The sequence below is a fragment of the Orcinus orca genome, chromosome 5 (genome assembly GCF_937001465.1).
Source record: "Orcinus orca chromosome 5, mOrcOrc1.1, whole genome shotgun sequence".
NCBI classification, from domain to species: Eukaryota; Metazoa; Chordata; class Mammalia; order Artiodactyla; family Delphinidae; genus Orcinus; species Orcinus orca.
Window position 1 is genome coordinate 74232169 of NC_064563.1, and position 21331 is coordinate 74253499.

The 21331-nt window shown below is 40.3% G+C and overlaps 1 protein-coding gene across 1 annotated transcript in view; it reads right to left on the reverse strand.

The window, feature by feature from the left end:
* ATP13A5 (ATPase 13A5) overlaps positions 1-21331 on the reverse strand; it is a 101317-nt gene that overhangs the window by 65275 nt on the left and 14711 nt on the right. The window contains 9 exon segments of the mRNA XM_049709850.1: positions 7-183; positions 1145-1218; positions 10462-10501; positions 10503-10591; positions 13369-13438; positions 19095-19175; positions 19280-19345; positions 19550-19701; positions 20379-20552. Coding sequence (XP_049565807.1) covers positions 7-183; positions 1145-1218; positions 10462-10501; positions 10503-10591; positions 13369-13438; positions 19095-19175; positions 19280-19345; positions 19550-19701; positions 20379-20552 — 923 coding nt within the window.

Genomic DNA, 21331 nt, shown 5'->3' on the forward strand with positions numbered 1-21331 from the left:
GCTCACCTGGCCTGGCTGTTGGAAGGGAAGAGGAAGCTTCGTGACAACTGCCTACCTGTGAGCATGCCTTCGTGCACCACACAGCTTCCATCAATCAGAGCAGCATCGCATGGCAATGAAAGTCTTCCTGGAAGAATAAGAATATCTCCGGGAACCAAGAGACGGGACTCTAGCTCCTGCAAACTTATACAATGGCAACGTTTACATGACTAGCTGAACTTTTCCGGTTTATACTTAACAATAAAAACAACTGAGAACTCTTATCAACTTGTTGGCCAAGAACTACCCTTGCATGCTCACCTGCTCCAGCCCCTTTCCACTCAACTGCGGATTCCCAGAGAACCAGGATTAGGGAATTGATACCCGGGCCATGGCGAAGGATTTGCTCAGCAACAAGCGTCCCATCTTGATCTCAGTGCCTGAGACAGCGCTCTGCCCACCGAAGGCACTCGGTGGCGTTGGTCAATGAAGGAATGCCCCTTTGCTGCTCCTTTACTCTCTGTGGTTGGCTTCCTGACCGTCCTCCCCATTCCCCCCACACCCCATAGCACAATCTGTTCTTGGATTGGGGCCTATGTAAATACTCCAGACCAACTTCTGCTGCCCAGGAGTGCAGCTACTCCTTGCTGAGAGTCATGGCCACCCCAGCCCAGGCTAACTCAGAGCCAATGCCAAATGTCCAGCCAGCCATCTATAAGCCTCATGCAGGCCTGGGCTCCAGATAAGAGATTGAAATATATGATGCAAGGTCTGTTTGGGATGGTTAGTAGGGGAAATCACAAAGCCTTAAGAAGGCTTACCCAGTAACATTCCAGTAAGTGAAATATGGAGGACAGAAGGAATTTGAAATAAATCAGACATTGGACAGAAATGGTTCAATCAGGGCTGGGACCAGGGTGAGGCATGCCAGGTACGTAGGGTACAGAATTCAACGAGGGGCTCACTCAGGCTCCCGCAGGTACAGGCCAGCATTCTCATGACCTTGCCTCCTTGAAGTTTGCATCTATGATGCCTTGTTTACCTCACCTTAGCTCCAGTCCTCAGTTTAATGAGAAAACCCTTTTTCTCCTTGACCAATAAAACAAATGAGACTGACTCCACTCTGAATACCAGGATGCTGACGATGGCAGAACCCATCCCTTACCTTTGCCTCTTTGCAATGATTGTAACCTGGACTTCGTTGTGATCCTTCACAAGGTTGTGCAGCTTAACTGATTGCTACAAATTCAAAGTCAGTGTTTAACTATCTAATATTTCCATATCTGGAAAACCACCTGATCTGAATACAGTAAATGCTGAACCTACTGTCACAGCCAAACTGCCTCTGGGGAAAAACTCAAATCTACTTTCCATGCTCCTGTTCCCCCGCCTCAACGCTTACTTCACTCAACTCCCTACTTACAGCAGCAAATATGCTCATTAGTTTAATGCTATTTCAATCCCAAGAAAGATGATGCACAGTCACTGCCACATGGACTCAAGCCAAGGAACCAAGACTTCCTTTCTTGAGGATGCATGATTAGACTGAAGAAAAGCAACGAGACCACTCCCGTTCTCTGTGCCTCTGTTGCCCTGTCCGTAGAAAGCAAAGCTGAGTATGAACTGGAAGTGGCTTTCCATTGTAAGAGCCTGTGAATATTTAGGTTGTATTTTGATCGTAAGTGGAACAACCATTGCCTCCTTTATGAACTGGTGGGTTTTCACATTGGATAATTCTGCAGCCTGGAGTCATGCTGCTCCGTTTGGAATCCTGGTGCTACCACTTATGAGTTATTTAGCCTGTATAACTCCCTTTTCCTCATCCAAAGGTGGAGATAATAGCAGTATCTTTTTTTTTTTTTTTTTTTTTTTTTTTTTTTGCGGTACGCGGGCCTCTCACCGCTGTGGCCTCTCCCATTGCAGAGCACAGGCTCCGGATGCACAGGCTCAGCGGCCATGGCTCACGGGCCCAGCCGCTCCATGGCATGTGGGATCTTCCCGGACCGGGGCATGAACCCGTGTCCCCTGCATTGGCAGGCGGACTCTCAACCACTGCGCCACCAGGGAAGCCCCAGCAGTATCTATTTTATACGGTTGTTTTAAGTTACTTAAGGCTTATCTTATTTTACTTAACCCTTTGGATAGTATTCATTACTATAGTAAGAGCTCAGTAAGTGTCGATGATTAATAAGAAAGTTGTTGTTAAAAAACAAAACAAAACAGTTGTCTGAGTACATCAGCTGGAAAAATTCACTTGAGGTGGAATTCACTGAGATAGGACCCTGACAAAGCAGAGGAAATGGAAGCACCCTGGAGAGGTGGAGGAAGCATCTGCTAGAATGATTTAGGGGACAGGAAAACAGAGGTGAGAAGGGATGTGGTCCACAGAGTTCTCTAAACTGACTGTCAGGGGCGCCACGAGCCAGAGGGAGTACAATGCTGGACCAGCCGAGGCATCCCTGGAAAGCACTGCCCCTCTCTGCATGGATGTCAGTTACTCAGATAATTCTAAGTAGAAGAGGTCTGAACACTGTCAACATGGTGAGACACAGCTTAACATAATTCAAATGTAAAACTTCTTTTTAGATGTTAAATTATTTTTATCTGTTTTGTTGATGCTGTCTAATGTTATACATCTCATCAGGCTTAGACAAGCATTCCACACAGTTATGCATCTTTCCTCTTGAGAGAACACAATGAGTTCAGTGTTAATATTTATATAGAACTATTTATTATTTACTTCAGTTTTGCATGAAAAGCTAAACATCAATTATTTGGACCAGCTGAGTGGAAGAAGTGATATTGGGCACGTATTCATTGCCCTAACTTGACTCCTTGAGGCTCGCCTGTTGGGGCATTCATTTAAATGGTGGGTGACAGTGAGAAAGCGGTTTGGTAGCAACAGCACTGGATTCAGTCAGGATTCCTGTGTGGTGGGTCAGGCTTACCCACTAACTAGCCAGATACCCATACATAAGACATTTCACCTTATAAGTTAGCCGTTTCCTTTGTAAACAGACAACATTGAACTGGATTATTCTCAACTTCCCTTCAAGCTCTAAAATGACATGATTTATTTTGCATATCAGAGATTTATTCAAAACCCCCAAGGCTTCATGGAAGAAATACCCAGAGTATAACAAATGACTCAAATTATTATTTTTAAACAGTTTAGAACTTTATTCAGTCACCATGTGCCAGGTGCTATTTTAGGCACTTGGAATGTATGGCTTGATTTTTTTTTTAATCCTCAAGATAATCCTATGATGAAAATGCTATATTACCTCCAAAGTACATATAGCAAAACAAAAACAAAAAAACAGGGGATTGAAAATGTTAAAGTAACTTGCCCACAATCATTTTCTTACTAAGTATTAAAGTCAAAATAAAACCAGGTTCATCTGACTCTAAAGCCTTTTCTGTTGATGAATATGTTCTCTGAAAGTGCTTGAAAGCAGCTTTTGCCCTTTAAGAAGATAAACATCCTTCCTTACAAATTTCTTTAAGTTATTTTCTTGCTTAGCAAACTCTCTTAGTCAATGTCATACAATTTCAACTTAGCTTAAAAGGATGATAACACATTTGGAAGTGGTGAAGTATGAGTTAATAGTGCTTGACTGTAATTCTCAAAACTCATGATGGCAGAAAACTGGATTTGTTTATCAGACTTAGCATTCTGCGTAAACTGCCATGCTTCTGTGCCTTCACTCGAGCTGTTCCCTGGGATGTTTACCCCTGTTTTCTACTAGCCAACTCTTTCTAATCCTTCACATAAAGCCCTGCTCAAATGTCATCTCCTCTCCATAAGTCCTTAACACCCCCAGGAAGAATTAATTGTACTGCTCACTGTGCTTCCACCTGTATTAGTGTATAGATCTTGTTCCATCAGAGCTATCTGTTTTCTTGTCAGGTCTCCCCTCTAAGTCAGGAGGTTCAAGGATGAGACTATGTATTTATCTGTATCCCCTGTGGTGTATCACGTAGCAGATCCTCAGCAAATATTTATTTAACTGAACTGAATTATTCTATTTCTCCCAGCAACACTACAGTAGGATAATATAAGCATCCTCTTTGAGCTAATGTACTCAGAAACTCTACAAACACAGGTTTCTATGACAACCAACCAGCTAGGAGAAAGCCAGCTCTGTGATGCTTGCCATGATTTCGAAGCTCGCTGCCTGATTTTCATTAGGCCCCCTCTGCTTTCTCCAGTTCCTGTTCGGTGGGACCAGGATCCGTTTCCAAGGCTAATTTGCATACTGTTATTATTTGGTATCTGTTGCTGTGTGTCCTTGTGTTTGCTCTGGCTGGATTTCCTCCAGAGATGAGTAATGAGGGCATTAACTCAGGTGTCTCTTGAGCCCAGCTCAGTCCTGAATGAGGCCAGATACTCTCCGCGCTATTGCCAGCAGCCGCCCGTGGAGCCAGTACCGTTCAATGGAAATGCAATTGAGCGCCCAGGTTTGCACTCATACCTGCACCAAACGTGGTAGAAAGGGACTGCACTGCAACGGGGTGCTTCTTGGCTTAGGCAAGGTTAACCTCTCTGTGCGACATGAACTGGGGCTAGAGTAGACGCATGATAAGTGGGATAAGATGTCTTATCCCACTTCTGCCAACACTTCCCCTCCTGCAGTTCTCAAAAGCATGTATTTATTTAGCATGATTTGGAGATGGCAGTAGGTGCTCTTTCTTCCCTTCCTGCCAGCCCTCCTCCCCAAATCTGCTTTTTGTTATAAAATTATTGAAACCTCATCTACTGCCACAGGAAGCTCACAGGTTACGTTGAGATTTTGCTCAATGGCACAGCGACTTGACTTGGAGTCAGGAAACCTGGGACTAAGGTCTGCAGCTGCCGTTCCTGGGTGAGTGTGAGCAGGTCGCTTTACATCCCTGATTGGCCCTGTCCCTCCCTCTCGGGTGATGGGAGGATATATCATATGTGTATCATTTCACAGCTTGCCAAGCTTCATACAAGCACATTCATTATAAATGTCAGAGTCCATTGCAAATTGTAGTGCTAAACAGATATTAATTGTTGAGCACTTTTGGTTTAAACTGCAAAGATACAGTTTCAGGAAACTGGCCCATTTTGCATAGTGTTACAAGATGCCTTGCAGGTTGGGTCAGATAAGGTTTTATTAACAAATGCTAACTGCTAATGGAATTAGTGTCATCATTTCAAAGAAGTCTTTTGCAATATTGCCATCAAGTCTGAAATTCTCGTGCCAGTCATTATTTTGAGTAAAGGCATTCAGGGATTCTTTAAGGTGTAGAATCTGCATGTTTAAATTCCATTGAGGACTTTAAAATAAATATTAAGAAAATTACAAATAGAAAAAAAAGAGTATCCAGTTTTGGAAGAGGAAAACTTTATAAGCAAAACAAGAAACCCAGAAGCCATAAAGAGAAAGAAACATATTTAACTAGACATATTTTATAAAGCTAGCAAAAGTCAAGGTCAAGAGAAAAAAGACTAAAAAATAAAACTTTTTCACCTATATGATGGATATAAACAGACAGTAAATAAAAATGCAAATCTCTTTTAGACAAAGGAAAGTGTGTGTCTAATCTCACTAGCAGTCAGGGAAATGTAAATTAAAACATCAATGAGATGCAATTAAAAAAAAGTATTAGATTGAAATTTTTAAATGTCGAGCTGTAACACCTAATGCTGGTGAGGATCTGGGAAAATGAATATTCTCATATGTTGCTGATAGGAGAATGAATTATTTCATTTGGGGAAAATAATATTACAGCATTTATTAATATCCAAAACATACATATCTTTTGATTCAGCAACCTGGTTTTGATTGTTTTGCTGAAAAAAGAGTTGCAAACACTAATATGTAAGGCTACCCTATATTGTAGTTATGTTTAATGCAACATATTTGTGGTGGCAAAAATTGGAGAAGAAACCCCTTATTTTCCATAAAGAGGAGAATATTTGAATAAATTATGGTATACTATGGAATATCACATCATTATTTTGAAACATGATCTAGAATTATTTGTTTATAATGGTGGATGGCCATTATATATATTGTAAAGTAAAAAATGCAAGTTCCAGATAAACACACATAGGACAATTCTGTTTTGATAAAACAAATTAATAAATACCTAAATAAATCTCCATATAAACTTGTACTTCTGTGCATCTGATAGAGTAAAAAGAGTGAAAAATACGTTCAGCTGGTGATGACATGAATAAATAAATAAATAGATATATTTGGGATCTTTGTGCTTGAATTTGCCTTTGGTGTGTTCCTCTGTAACAACAGCTGTTAATTAAGCCTTTAGAATGCATAAAAATCACCTGTTATGAAACTGTTAAAAAGTGTAAATTCCTCTTATTCTGTAGATATTTTGATTTAATAGGTAAGAGTTTAGGAACTCAGGAATCTCAAGTAATTTTCTCACTGAAACATTGCCCTCTGGCCTATAGAATCAAACCTAACTTTTGCTACAACACTTCCCCTACTCCTCCACAGGAATTTCTAAATTTATTTGGGGTTTCCTTAAAGAAAGGTATACCTGAGTTCCAAGTGAAGACATGGGCATTGTAAAGGAATTTTAAAAGAGAGACTGAAATTTGTCATAAAGATACAGATGGATACTGTGTAGGACAGAGACAGTACCTAAGTCAGGGGAAATAGGTGGAAACATGCTAGGGGAGCATAATGTATCAAACAGTAGCACCACATTTCCTTGGGACAAATTGACTGCAAGTAACAGAAACTTGTTAGGCTGCTTTAAGCAGAGGATGAGAATATATGAGGATGCAGGGATGTCTTAGGAAGGAACCGAAGGGTGGGAAGTACAGCCAAGTGTCCCAAGGAAGTTTCCTGAACAGGAACAGAAAACGCTGTGAGGAACAGGTGACCCTGTCTCTGCTGGACTGTGTATTGCTCACCTCTGTGTCTCACTGTGTATTTGGTTCACTCTTTTCCTCTCTTTCTCTGCAGAAGTTTTTTTTTTTCTTTGCTTGTCCATACACAGGGATCAAGACTGGTCACCCTGGTCCTAGCTATACGTCATTTTTCAGATCATTTTCCTAACAGAGTATGACCAGCAGCTTCAAGGCTTTATTCCAGGATCTCAGGCAAAAAGATACGTTGCCATCACGCCTGTTGACGGATTGGCTTCCACTGGTCGGGTGCCCCCTGTTCTAACTAGCTGTGCCAGTGGAAGGAGAAAGCCACATGGAACAAATCAGGTGTGGGCTGTCAGCTCTGGGCTCTGGGTACCCCCAGTTTTCAGAGGAGAGGAGTAGTGGTGGAGCACTGCCCCAGAATCTGTGTATTTCGTTCCCTACTTGTCTGAGAATAGGAGGCTGGGAAGAGTAACCCAAGTTCCTGGGTCCAGCCCCCCAGTAAAGTCCATCTGTACTTCATGTTCTTGGGTTTCGTGAGCTACTGGTGCATATTTATAATCCATATCCCTGTTGTGGTTAAGGGGGTTTAAACAGGTTTCTATTATTTGTCCACATCCTGACTGAGTAGTCTATGCGGCTAGTTAGTCCAAAATTAATAGGGTCCTGTAGGAATGGACTCCAGTCTCCAAAACGTGCTCCCACATTCCCAGTGGCCAGAAAGTTTCTTATGAGTGTTTTAAAGTTTCCAAGAGCCCTTTTTTCATGCCTTACTGGTGGCCCTGGCAAAATGATAGAACCCTAAAAAGGTGGGACCTAAAGAGACAGAGTTTAACCTCCACTATTTACAGCTGAGGAAAGCGAGTCCAGGGAGGAGAAAAGAGATCCCAGAGCCACACAATAAATGAGTCAGTGGTGGCTAGAAGCCCTGTCCTGGGATGTTCCTGTGCTACTTTCTTGTTCAGGTTATCCCTCCTCCCTTCAATCTCTGTGCCTCCTTCCATCTTTCCATAATCTACTTTCCCCACTCCAAGAACAGTAATAAAAACAGCGACAGCCGTAACAGTAACAAAAGGTAACATTTGATGAGTGCCTACTAGGTACCAGGAACACAAGTAATTCAGATGCATTGTTTCATTTACTTTTCTTGACCGTAACATTGAACACAAACACACATATCTTACAAATAAGGAAGGTGACCATTAAAGTGTCAAGTAACAAATAGTGTCAAGTAACACAAATAGGAGTAGTGAGCAGGGAATTTTAACTTGACTAGATAAGATCTCCCTGCCAAAGTCCTCAGAGCATTCTGTATTTTTCCTCAGAACCCTGAGATGGTTTGCGATGATATACTCAGGTGATTGTGTGTCTATGTATTCCCAATAGAGGGAAGCACATGGGAGAAGACCTGTATTCACTGAGGTTTGACATCAGCCAGAAAGCATACGAGTGGCTCGTAGGTATCAAATTAGATATTCTATTAAAACAAAGATTTCTCAAAACCCAGGAACTAGAAATTTGATATGGGGCCTTCACGTTACATACCTCTATCAAATGACAAAGGTAAACGTTTGGGACACGATAATTTCTTTCCTAGTGTGGCCGAGTAGAAAGTGCCAGATCCTTTATTGTCCTGGTGTTTATTTTCCTTCTTTTGTTCAAATGCTCAGAGTTCACCAGAAGGACAGTCACTCTGCCCGCTGACTTGGCAGCCAGACAGAAAGGAATTGCCACCGTCAGAGGCAGGTTACTGATCACTGGTAATATTTTTGTGATTTAAATTTGTTCATGAAGAAACACACTAGGCACTCATTTTTTTAAAAAAAGAAAAAGCCAAGGGGGCTTCCCTGGTGGCGCAGTGGTTGACAGTCCGCCTGCCGACGCAGGGGACACGGGTTCGTGCCCAGGTCCGGGAAGATCCCACATGCCGCGGAGCGGCTGGGCCCGTGAGCCATGGCCGCTGAGCCTGCGCGTCCGGAGCCTGCGCTCCGCAACGGAAGAGGCCACAACAGTGAGAGGCCCGCGTATCGCAAAAAAAAAGAGAGAAAAAGCCAAAAAAACAAAACAAATAAATAAATAAAACAAATCCCTTCTAGTCCTCACTCTCTAGCTCAAAGTGTCTCCATTGACATAACTTTTCATTTTTAGGTCCTGTTTTCTAACTCTTTAAATATATATTGCGTTTCTTTCATTTCTCATCAAACACTTCATAGCTCAAAATTTGTAGCATCTAAAACCAGACAAAAAGCCAACCTTAGATCTAATATTTGCTGAGTGACTGAAATAGAGTAAAAATAAAAGATCTCTTTCAGCTGGGCTTGTTTAAAGCCTCCATGTCTGCCTTACTGACATGGGCCCAGACTTTACTCTGCTGATGGCTAGAATTCAGCTCTCCTCTCACACGTAGGTTTGACTTTCTTCCCCAGCTATGTGCTACTTTGGAAAGTGCTCTCTGCTAAGGAAATATTGCACGTGCAATAGAATTTCAGTTATGAGGAGCCGGAAGCCCTGACTCTGTCACAAACCCACTTTATGACCTGAACAAGCTCCCCTGTTTGTTTCCCCTGGAAATCTTAGTTTCCTCTTCTCTAGATGAAGGATGAAGTTTGAGAAAACTAGGTGATTTCAACAGTTCAATAGGGTTGACAGGTGGATACAAGTACCATTGTTCCCTGTGTCTAAAAAGCCAATTTCACAGTCAAGTTTTCAAAAATATACAACAAATACAGGGAGACACCCTTTGGATATTGCCTCATAATTTAGCCTGATGCATTTTTTTTTTTTAAAGAAGATGTTGGGGGTAGGAGTTTATTAATTAATTTATTTATTTTTGCTGTGTTGGGTCTTCGTTTCTGTGTGAGGGCTTTCTCTAGTTGTGGCAAGCGGGGGCCCCTCTTTATCGCGGTGCGCGGGCCTCTCACTGTCGCGGCCTTTCTTGTTGCAGAGCACAGGCTCCAGACGTGCAGGCTCAGTAGTTGTGGCTCACAGGCCTAGTTGCTCCGTGGCATGTGGGATCTTCCCAGACCAGGGCTCGAACCCGTGTCCCCTGCATTAGCAGGCAGATTCTCAACCACTGTGCGACCAGGGAAGCCCTAGCCTGATGCATCTTAAGCAAAGTAGTAGAACATTCTCTAGAAAGATGCTGTGGGAAAATGAGATTCAGAAGGGCTGTGGTAAGTAATATTCAGCTAGATTCCACTTCTGAATGTGTTGCTATACCATTTATAAGACTGATTTTCTTTAAAAGGAGGATTTTAAATGGCTGTAAGATGAACAGCAATAGTAAGAGAGACGGACAGGTACTATGCTGTCATCATTAATCCATCACTGTTTTCTTTCCCACTATGCTCAGACACAGCCTCAGAGTCCTTCTAAACATTGTATTCAGTGCAGCCATCAGTTGATAATAAGAGTTTGCAAAGATGTTTAAATCTACCTAGCATTCCTGAAGCCCTCCTCCTGAGGTCCCATATTTAGTAAGCCCTTGCTTTTCCTTTTGTTATGACTTATGTTTAACAAAGCAACTCTTTGCTCTCAGTGGAAAGGCCATAGGTTTGGCTTCTTGTGCAGCTAGAAGCTAAATAGAATCCAGCTACGATTTCTGTTCTTACCTGTCGCAAATCGTACACACTTAAGACAATGGAGAGAACAGATGATGATGGCCACTGAGTATTCGATGTAACCCTGAGACAGCCACAAAGTGAGGGTAAAGGCTTGAAACACGTAGCATAGATTTAAAACCTATGAAGGTATGAAAAGAGCATCTGGGTCACTTGCATGGACCATAGCGGCAGTCAAGATGATGTCATTTCTTTATAGAATTTTTTCTTCCATTTTTACAACATACAACAATAGAATTCACTTAGAACTCTGTTAATTTCAGTAGAGACAATGTCAAGCACATAAAATGTGATATAGTAGAAGCAAATTTATTTTAAGCACTCAGAGCCATGCCCACAAATTGATCATTCTTATTTATTTAGAATTTTCAAAAATATTTGACCAATAACAAAATCTAACATTTTACCTTTTTAAACAGATGTACCCACAATGGAGAAGACACATGATTCAGACTCTTTTAAAAACAAACTTCAATTTTGAACTTTTTATTGCAGGTTTCTTTTTCATGTAATCACATGCTGCCAATGTAGTCAAGTTGTACAATGAAAATTAAAGATTCCACTTTTATCCAGGTCATTCATTTACAAATAACATACTCTCATGTCACAGGTCTTAGTAAGATCCTCTGAGAGTCAGTCGAGTCAGCATGGACCTTCCCTTGAACAAAGAGGGAAGGTCTTACCCAGGGAAGGGAAACGTCTTATCCAAAGATGCAGTGAAAATCATGGGCAGAATTTGTCACCAGCCCCAAAGACGGTCATCCACGCAGGTATTTTTGGTCTCTTAATAACATCTTCAACTTTTAAAATTCCCTCAACTGTCCCCATTTTGGTCTTGCTGACTTCACTATTAATAATAATAGCAGAGAGGGCAAACCCCAGGGAGCTAGAGAAGGTCACATGACCTACACACAGCTTGAATAAAGAGTCCATCTGAGCAAAGCAAGGATTCTTTTCTTTTCATTTTTTTTTTTTTTTTGTGGTATGCAGGCCTCTCACTGTTGTGGCCTCTCCCGTTGCGGAGCACAGGCTCCGGACGCGCAGGCTCAGCGTCCATGGCTTACGGGCCCAGCCGCTCTTGGCATGTGGGATCTTCCCGGACCGCGGCACGAACCTGTGTCCCCTGCATTGGCAGACGGACTCTCAACCATTGCGCCACCAGGGAAGCCCAAGGATTCTTTTCTTGATGAAGTGCTCTTTATAATTATTATGAATTAGATGAAATAGTACCTAAAACCACTGCCGCTTTTTCTTACCTCTACTTTCTATAATTCTCTAATATATTAAATAAACTTCTACCTTAGCCCTAAAAATGAACTGACATCTGGTTAATAAGTTAATAGGATATATCTTAAAAGTTTCTTAAACTCTTGGATATATTTTGTACATTAAAGAAGCTTGTGTTCCTTAATGTTTTTATAATTTCCGTTGCAACATGTTTTCTTACAAATTATAGCTCTTCTGTCTGCTTGGCATAAAATGCTTTAATTGTATATTACACATTTGAGATAATATGATTTCGAGTTTGTATAAACTCAGTAGAAAATTGGTTAAATACTTCTTGTAGAAGAAACAACACCATTTAATTTAGTTCCCTTATTCAATATTCTTTTGAAACCAAATGTGAAGACATAGTTTTACTTTTTTTTTTCTACTAAAGGCCTAATTCATAAGTGCCAGAAAATATTAACACTCTTTTCAAAATAGACTAAATTGACACTTGAAAGAGTCTTTGGTAATTTGAAAATGTACTTGAATAAGAAGTTTAAAAAGCATCCTGCTTTTTTAATAGTAAGAGAGATCGTGCATATGTGGAGGCATGGGGTATGGGGGAAATCTCAGTGCCTTCCAATCAATTTTGCTGTGAACCTAAGACTGCTCTAAAAAAAGTCTAATAAAAAATTTATTTTAAAAAATGGTCACATTAAAAACCCAAATGACCATCTTTGTGGATTAGAAATAGACTAGAAACATGCAGCACTGAGTGGGGACTGATTGATCAGTCTGTTGGTTTTCATACAAGGACTGGAGATCAATGACTAGGAGCTCAATGCTAGGAGGAATAAGTGTCCCACAAGTGGCAGGGGACAAAACCAGCCTTGCCCCAGAGCAGAGGCTGAGAAAAGTCACAACCAGCAAGGGTTCACCAGCAGAGGGAGGAATAGGAGAGACAAGTTGGTGATGCAGCTGTGAACTTAGCCAAGCCCCAAGCTAGCTCGGGGCCTGCATCGAACAGATCCCCAAGGGACAGAACACAAACCTCCAATACAGGCCCTAGTTCTGAACTGGGGACACATGGGGACTAATAAGAACCACCAAAAAGTGAGAGTGAGCACAGAGAGGAAGAGAAATGGAAGAAGGGAAAGTCCCACCCAAGCTGAGCTTACCAAAAGCAATAACTTCGAAGCATACAGAGAAAATATTCTAAAACAAACAAACAAAAACACCAACCAAGGAAGAAGTCACTCTCAAGAAAATGGATATAATAGAGTGATAGAACAGTATGAAAAAGACCAAAATAATCCTTTCTCAATCCTCAAAGAGATCATGAAATAATAACAACCCTCCCCACTCCCCCCACCCATCACAACCACCATAAAACACTGAAAAGAACAAAACGAACAACAGAAGAGTATGAAACGGGAATCTGTCCCTCACACTGGGAAGGGATTTGAATTTAAAACAAGTGGTTATTGAAAAGGGCCAGTTATATATAAAATATATATATTTATTGAAACAATAATAAAAAAGAAAACCTCAATAGACAGGAAACGCATAAACTAAAGTCACCGGGAATAACAAAAAAAAGTTGCACAAAACACAGACTTTTCTCTGAGTACTAGAAAGAAAAAAGGAAAAAACAGGAGTTTATTTTCAAAAATAAATGAAAACAGTTACCTGTTTAACAAGCAGCTTCCACGTGGGTTGGAGTTCAACCTCAATGGCATTTGACCCCCACACTAATCTTCTGTAGGAGATTAATCATCTGTTAGTGTCACAGCTACATGCTCATATTAATAAGTGAGTACAGACCACACTAAGCAGGAGTCCCTTCTCTACCCTTTAGGGACTTTGTGTCTTCAATCAAAAATTAACATGCCAATCTCAAAATACTAATATATTTTTAAATAAAAGTTAGTACATGATGGACACAAAGTTGTTTTTCTGGTTAAAATATATCTTAAGTACAGTACAACTCAAGAATCAAAATGAAATTAGAAAGGCATTTTGAGTTTTTTAAAAAAATAATTTGATTATATTCTAAGAGCAGCTAAAAAGACACAGATACGAAAATATTCCTAGAATTCTCAGGCATTCTAGACTGCCCTTGATGTTGGAGATCATGTCTATCTTACCTTGGTATCTCCAACACCTAGGACAGGTCCTTAGCATATGAACTCAATGAATACATGAAGGAATGAGCCAATGAAGTGCAAGATGGTATATGGTCCTCACGGCTAACAACTTGTAAATCCACACATATGTACATTACAATAAGAAGCCCTCAGGGAGGGATAAATTAAGAGGTTGGGATTAACATATGCACACTATTAACATATGCACACTATTATATATAAAATAGAAAATCAGTGAGGATCTATTGTATAGCACAGGGAACTCTACTCAATACTCTGTAATAACCTATATGGGAAAAGAATCTGAAAAAGAATAGATATATGTACATGTATAACTAAATCACTTTGCTGTATGCCTGAAACTAATACAACATTGTACATAAACTATACTCCAATATAAAATAAAAATTTAAAAAAAGAAGCCTTCGTGTTTGCATAGCAATTTACAATTTACAAAGTTTTTACAAAAAATTCTCTCATTTGATCATCACAATAGTCCAAAAGTTGTGGTACATGTATACAATGGAATATTACTCAGCCATTAAAAAAGAATGAAATAATGCCATTTGCAGCAACATGCATGGACCTCCATGAGACCTGAGAGTCCTGTCTCACCGGCTTGAAGTCCTCAGAATGTCCGCCAAATAAACATAATTCTCAACTTTTAGGTTGTGCGTTCTTTTTTCAGTTGACAGCCATGTTTGAATCACAGACAGGCATGCCCCTTGCTACTTCATCTATTCCACTGTCTCTTGCCAAAAAGTATTGCATGTTTAGGGAATTGTGTACTCATCTCAATCTCAGCACAGGCCAAGCAGAATTTTCAGGGACAGTGACCAATGGCTGAGCAACTGGAAGGAATATGAGGTTTGAAGCTGGGTCACATGAGCAAAGTTCCAAGGAACAAAGGAGATGACATGCCCTGACTTTAGAAATCTGACGAGCTGGCAGGGGAAAAAGAAGCCCTAGAATTATTCCAGGTGGCCTCACAAAACTAAATAGTCAGAATGAAATTAAGTAGACTTGCCTAATATTCAGAACCATTCATTAGGGGAATAATTGCTTTGGACGTAGAAGGTCCCTCTCCAAAGAGATGGAAGGATTTCTTAACAGGGGAAGTTATGAAGGGCATCTCTGCACTGGCTAGGAGCTGTGCTTGAGGGAGCACTGAGGTTTCTTGCAACCATGAGATATTAGTAAACCTGCTGGAAGGTATTTCTGAAAAAACCAAGCATGAATGACTAGGAATATTTTCTTTGGCGATGGTCTCTATCTCTTTTCAATGTGATGATTTGTTCATTCATTCATCCATTTATCAATTTGTTCACCAAATAATTGTTGAGAATATGTTTTTTGCTAGGCCCTTTCGGCTCCAGATGGTGAAGACTAGGCTGGGGGTCCTCAAAGAGGCAGGAGGAGCATGTCAGAATCACTGGTGAGCATCTTCAAACTGCATGTGACGGCTCGGCTTCCATTCTGATAAGCCACCCATAGAGTCCTTGGCAGGGAGGGAGGCCTGTAGTTTTCCAAACAGTTAAGACTAAGCCTGAGGATTCTGGCATGACCCGTTTCTATGAACTGTGGAATTTTTAGGGAGCGGGTTTATTAGAGTTTGAAAAAAGTTCCCAGGTGATTTTGCTGGCTAATCCCTCACTCCCCTAACATACCCACTTTCTAAAGGAAGGGAGAGCTAAGAAATTCACAGATGCATAGAAACGGTACCCAATTTCTGGGATTTGGGTATGGTTGTAGAGTATAACACGTTTGTTGGTCTTAGAGCCTTCCCATTAAAAAATAATAATAATAACAAGATAGGCATGTTTTGAGAAACTGCTTTCGGGGGAAAAATTCCCTATTTTAGCAGTACTTGAACCTGCTTCTATACTTTATAATTTGTACAGAGAGGATCCGTTTTACAAATAACAAAATGATTTTCCTTTTTCACATTAGTTCTTATCTGTGACCTGTCTATTTCATTTCCTAAAGCACATTTTCAGATAACCTCAAGTTCTTGCAGGGTTTCAAGCCCTATATGTGAGCTAAGTGAGATGCTTCTCATCAGCTTTTGGGGAAAGTGCCTGGAGCATTCCCAGGCATGAAGATCCAGAAAGCAGAGGACCAGGAGGGCATCTGGGGGTAGGTGGGGATGGAGAAATCCCAGGATCTCCAGAGAGACCCAGGACTTAGGCTTACTCGCGCTGCCATAAGGTTTTGCTCTGAAACAAGGCCTTAGAGTTAAGTGATTTTATACTTTGAGTGGATTCAGAGCCGTAGAACCATGGGTTATATTTTTACATAAATTATTGACTTCTAACCAAACGCTAAGATTTGAGACAATCTCATTGGATTCCAGAAGAATGAGTAAAGCCTGTCTCTTCTACTCCAACCAAACCTTCCTTGTTCTTTTCTCAAAGAACTGATCTGATGGGTGAGTATCTATATGTGGGCTGTATTCTAAGGATGGAGCTTTCCAAGGGGAAAAGGTCATGGTCTATAGGCACAATTTCTTTTCTGATGTTTGCTTCCCATAAGACTGAGGAGTAAGAGAAAAGGGTTTCGTAGCAGCCCTAAATCTCTTTCTCTCTCCCCCGCCTTCCTCTTGCTTCTTTTCTCTCTCTCTTCTCCTGGAAAAGCTTCCACCAGCTTGGAGCTGAAGCGTTGATGGCAAATCCACCCTCTTTTGCTGCTGTCACTCAGATTTCTTTCCTCTGGTACTAACAGGCATGCCTTTTTTCTCAGTGGTGTGACAAGTGTTGAGAATTAAGTTTGGTCCTGCAGAATCACCAAGCCAATTATGAGTACCACTTTCACAGCTCCACATTCAGCAATGTCACACTGAAATCAGCCATGGTTGGAGTATTCCCATTAGAGACATTAGCAAACCTTAGCCACCAAAATTTTTTTCTTCTGGAGTTCTGGGTTACCAACAAGGCAATTGGTCTGGAGCTAACCCCTGATTAGGACGTGCCTAGATCTCTACTGCCAGAAAGTTCTCCTTCAGGAGGCTAAATAAAGGAGGCAAAGGTAAATAAGCTAAATAAAGGTGGGCTAAGTGAAAAGATGAAGGGTCACTCAACTTAAAAACTGTCCTAATAGGAAGACAGCTTGGATGAATGAGGGATGAGGTAAGTGTGTATTTTCCATAAGGCCCTGTGTCCCTGCGGTAAGAGAATTACCCCAAGTGTCTATGGACCTGTCTGGGACAGGCACTAAGATGCGAAGTTGTGTTCGGTTCATGAATGAATGAAGGTAGGGGCAGGGAACCTCCTGGAATAATTTTCCTGCTTTCTTCCTGATGCCCTCTGGCAATTTCTCTCCAGAGTAAAATTATCACAGCTGATGTCTTGATTTGCTTTTTGCTACAGGAAAGTGAGACTATGAACATCTGTGCATTTTCTCTTTGCCTTGCTGCTATGAAGCCTGAAAGAGGAAGTTGTATTTAGATTTTGTGGCTTTTTATGATCAGAGATTTCTGTGTATCCCTCTTCCTTTATTTCTTTTATTGAGTCCTTGCTTTTCATGCAAGCAAGCTCGAATTGATTTAGGAAATTGATAAGCTGTCATTCAACCAACTAATCAATCACAATACATTTTTGAAAAAAGCATTTAGTCTTACACTAAAATATAAAAGGGAAAACTGGTGGGGGAGCAGGGGAATGCTCCATATTCTACTTGCTTTCTTTACTCTCCGAAGAGAAAAACCCACAAAATAAAATGTGGCTCTATGATTCTAAGTAGATTGTCTCCTCTAGTCTTCATATTTGGGAAACTATATTCTGTGTCTTGCTTATTAGATTGTCAAGTTCTTTACTGTGTGGACCAGATTTAAATTTAATGATGTATGATGTTTACTAAAGATTGGCACTTGATAAATAAGGACAAACATGAGGTAGCTACACGATGGGAAATCTTTCCTGTGGAAAGATTTTTCCTAGGCAGAGTATATCTATATTTATCAACTAGATTTCCTAAATAGATCAATCCTTTAAATGTCCTGTGCTTAATGCTATTAAAGCAATATGTTTTTAATGACTTTGAACACTTCTTGTATTTCAGTGTTTTAAGCATTGTATCTGAAATCTTATATAATGATACCATCTCTAAGGCACTTTGTAATATTGTCATAATCTAGATGCCTGGTTCATTTTGCATAGCGTTCAGTCAGAGGGAAGACTTGAAAACAATAACAGATCAGTAGCTCGCAGGCTTGGTGTGAATACAAATTATGGGGATGCTTGCTAAAAATGCAGTTTCTTTTCTTACCACTACCCCAGCTTCTACCTACTAAATCAGAATTATGGAGGAGAACCCAAGAACCTATATTTTAAGTACGAGATTGCGTCTTAGCTTGAGAATTTTTGTTTCTGACTAACTGTGAAGATGGTCAGGCAGATCCTTCTTCTTGTCCCTAAAACTGGGCAAGAAATGAAGGTGATTATTAAGATTCCTGGGAAGGCTTGCAATGGTTTACTTTCAGTCACCAGGATTCGCCATTTCAAATTACAGATGAGGGAAGCAGGGACTCTAGGTCACTGTGAGTTAACAAGGAGCCTAAGAATTTCCTGTGCTACTATTATACTATGATTTTCTAATCTATTGGCATCTATAGATCTCATTCTCATAATTGTACCACTATTCTTTGTCTCTCTTTCCTTCCAGTCAGTTAATGTCTCTGAGACGATGACTAAGTCTTATTTATCCTTAGATCACTTGTGCCTTGCGAAACGCCTGGCATATTAGAGTTTAGTTCACAGATCAATGAATGCATTTACTTATTCATTCCTTCCACACATATCTATTGAGCTTCTACCATGAATCAGGCACTGTTCTAGGTTCTGTAAATAACAGTGGTGAATGACACAATTAACTGAGCAAACAAAATCCTTCTCTCCAGGGCTGGTTCTCCATAGTAAAATGCAATCATCATATTGTCTTTCTGTCTCTCAGAGGATTTGGAGGATTAAGATGCTGATGTTTATGAAATGACTCAAGATTTTTTGAGGAAAGAAAAGACAACACAGAGAATACTGTTCTATAATCCTGAGAGAAAAGATCAAATGTTATTTGCTTGTACTGTTCTTTCGGTCTTTTCTTTTTAATTAGTGTGCCTAAGATGAGAATAATTTACGACATCTCTCTGATGCCAGTAAATGAGCTGGGGTTATATGAAGCTGATGAAACATTATGCCAACAATTCACTGATCATAAGCGATGTGGTATCTCCATTTCTGCTGGCAGAGTTTACTCCAGGAGTACCACAAACCCCACCTGACCTCTTGTTCTCCACCGGTCAGACCCAGTCCAAACGTATGATGGATGTTGTAGCAGGTGCTGTTATCTTCCAGCAACCTAGGGTGTGGTCAGGACAGGAACCGTACTTCAGTTCATGGTACTTAACAAATCAGTGTTCTTCCCATAGATCCTGATGAGTGCTGAGGAAAATTCGGACTTACCCAACTTTCTGAAACCTCTTCTCCAAGTGGTTCCAAACATACCTGATTTTCTGCACTTGGAAACATTGCAAATGCAATTACAAATGTAATAGGAAAGTTGTCATTCACCTGTCAGGGGAGGTGAGGGTTGTCTATTACATGCAGCTCTCACTTTCCTTGATACGTAGCTGTAATTCCCAGCCCAGCAGTGTGATTTTCAGAACTTTCATCCAATAAGTACATTATTTTCTTGTAACAAAAACATGCCATAACATTGTACTCTTAAAATCACTTACTTTTAATTCTGGCTTCAGTATGGCTTGGTTTATGACAGAGTGGTAGTCAGCCACCAGGGGTTCTTCTGGGTTCTTGCTTACAGGAAACTTCAGTGTGGATAAGTAGAGGCAGATTACCTTCTTCCTCATATATCTTTGAAATTCATCCTAGAGAAGACAATCCAGTCCATAAATTCTCCAATGTTGTTCAATAAAGCACTCAATCAACCAAATACCTAACAAGTGGTAGACCAGTGGTTCCCAAAGTTTGAGCTGCAGATAAGAGCAACAGCATTATCTTGGAACCTGCTAGAAATGCAGGTTCTCAGCCTCACCCCAAACCTACTGGATCCAATATTCAGCAGTCTCTGTTTTAAAGATCCCTCCAGGTAATTCTGATTTGGACTAAAATTTAAGAACCACTGTGCTAGGGAATAAAGAGAAAGATACACTTTGCAAGAAACTTTATATCTAGAAAATAGTTTCCAGCTATCTTAAAATCACACCTTGATGTTTAAAATGTATAATTTCCTCAAAATACATATTTCTGAAAAACTGAACAATCATGCCCATGTTATGTCTTTAAGAGTTATAACACGGACAGCCACTGCTCATGTAATGGCTAAGGGCTCTCACAATGAGCCTGACATGGTAGAAATTTCTCCAGGCTGATGTGGAGGAAATGCCCTTCATTCCTGAGTCAAAATAAGACACAGCAAAGAGACGGCAGAGATAGTTTTGCCATCTCCTATTTGTGGACAGGGAAACTTAAATAGAGGAGGATCCACTCTGGAACGCTGGCCATCACAGGCTGTGCAATAGATGCAACACAGAAGGACACGCACCGTTGTCCTTAGCAAAATAGTTTCTGCTTCTTGCAAGGAGCATGGGATACAGTTGGCCCATACCCTCCACTGCGGCTTCCAGTAGAATAACAGGAGAAGGACCCCACAGGTCAGCACGGATGTTATGAGGCAGAGAGCTCTGCGTAGATTCTGGGTCTGGTAACCAAATACTTCCTGGAGAGTAAATAAAAGATTTACTCTATTTTTTTCCCACATAAAAACGCATTCTGTTCCAAGACACACAAACGTTACATTCAGGGGTTGGTTGAGAAAGAAATCTAGTTTTGGCTGGTTGAATCAGATTGATTGCATACAGCTGTCAGCTGATATAATTTTAAAAAGTTCCAGGAAGGACTCATTTTGCTACCTTGGCACATGGAACTAAAACATTAGGAGCAAGGAATGGACAGAATTATTTGGTTCTAAATACTCATAAGAGTCACCTCAGATTTATAAAATACTTCATGTTTCGGATCATATTTACTTCTTTTAGATATAAGGTTTTTTTAAAAAAATTATTAATGTGAAGTTACTGGAGGAAGATGATAAAATTATGACCAATGTGATCCATACTTATATATCTTGCTTTATTCAGATTCAGATTTGTTTTATAATAATATGATTAAGAAGGATTGAGAGTGTGCATAAGTATACTGATTTCTAAAACAGTAGGGCAATATAAATTATGAGATTATTTGTGGACATGAAAAACTTTCAAAAGACAGCTTATAGGTATTTACCCTGAGAGTAACATGCTGAAATATTTCTATTTTTAATAATAGGCTAGTTAATGTTTGTCATGAATTGAGTAAAGACTTGAGATGTGGTTTTAGGGGAAGATAACTAGCCAAAAACAATAGATTTGCTTAATTAAAGGTAATTTTTAGTTTCCATCTCCTACAATGAAGTTTCACAGCATTGTTTTTTAAATTTCAAAAACTAGATATTTAATG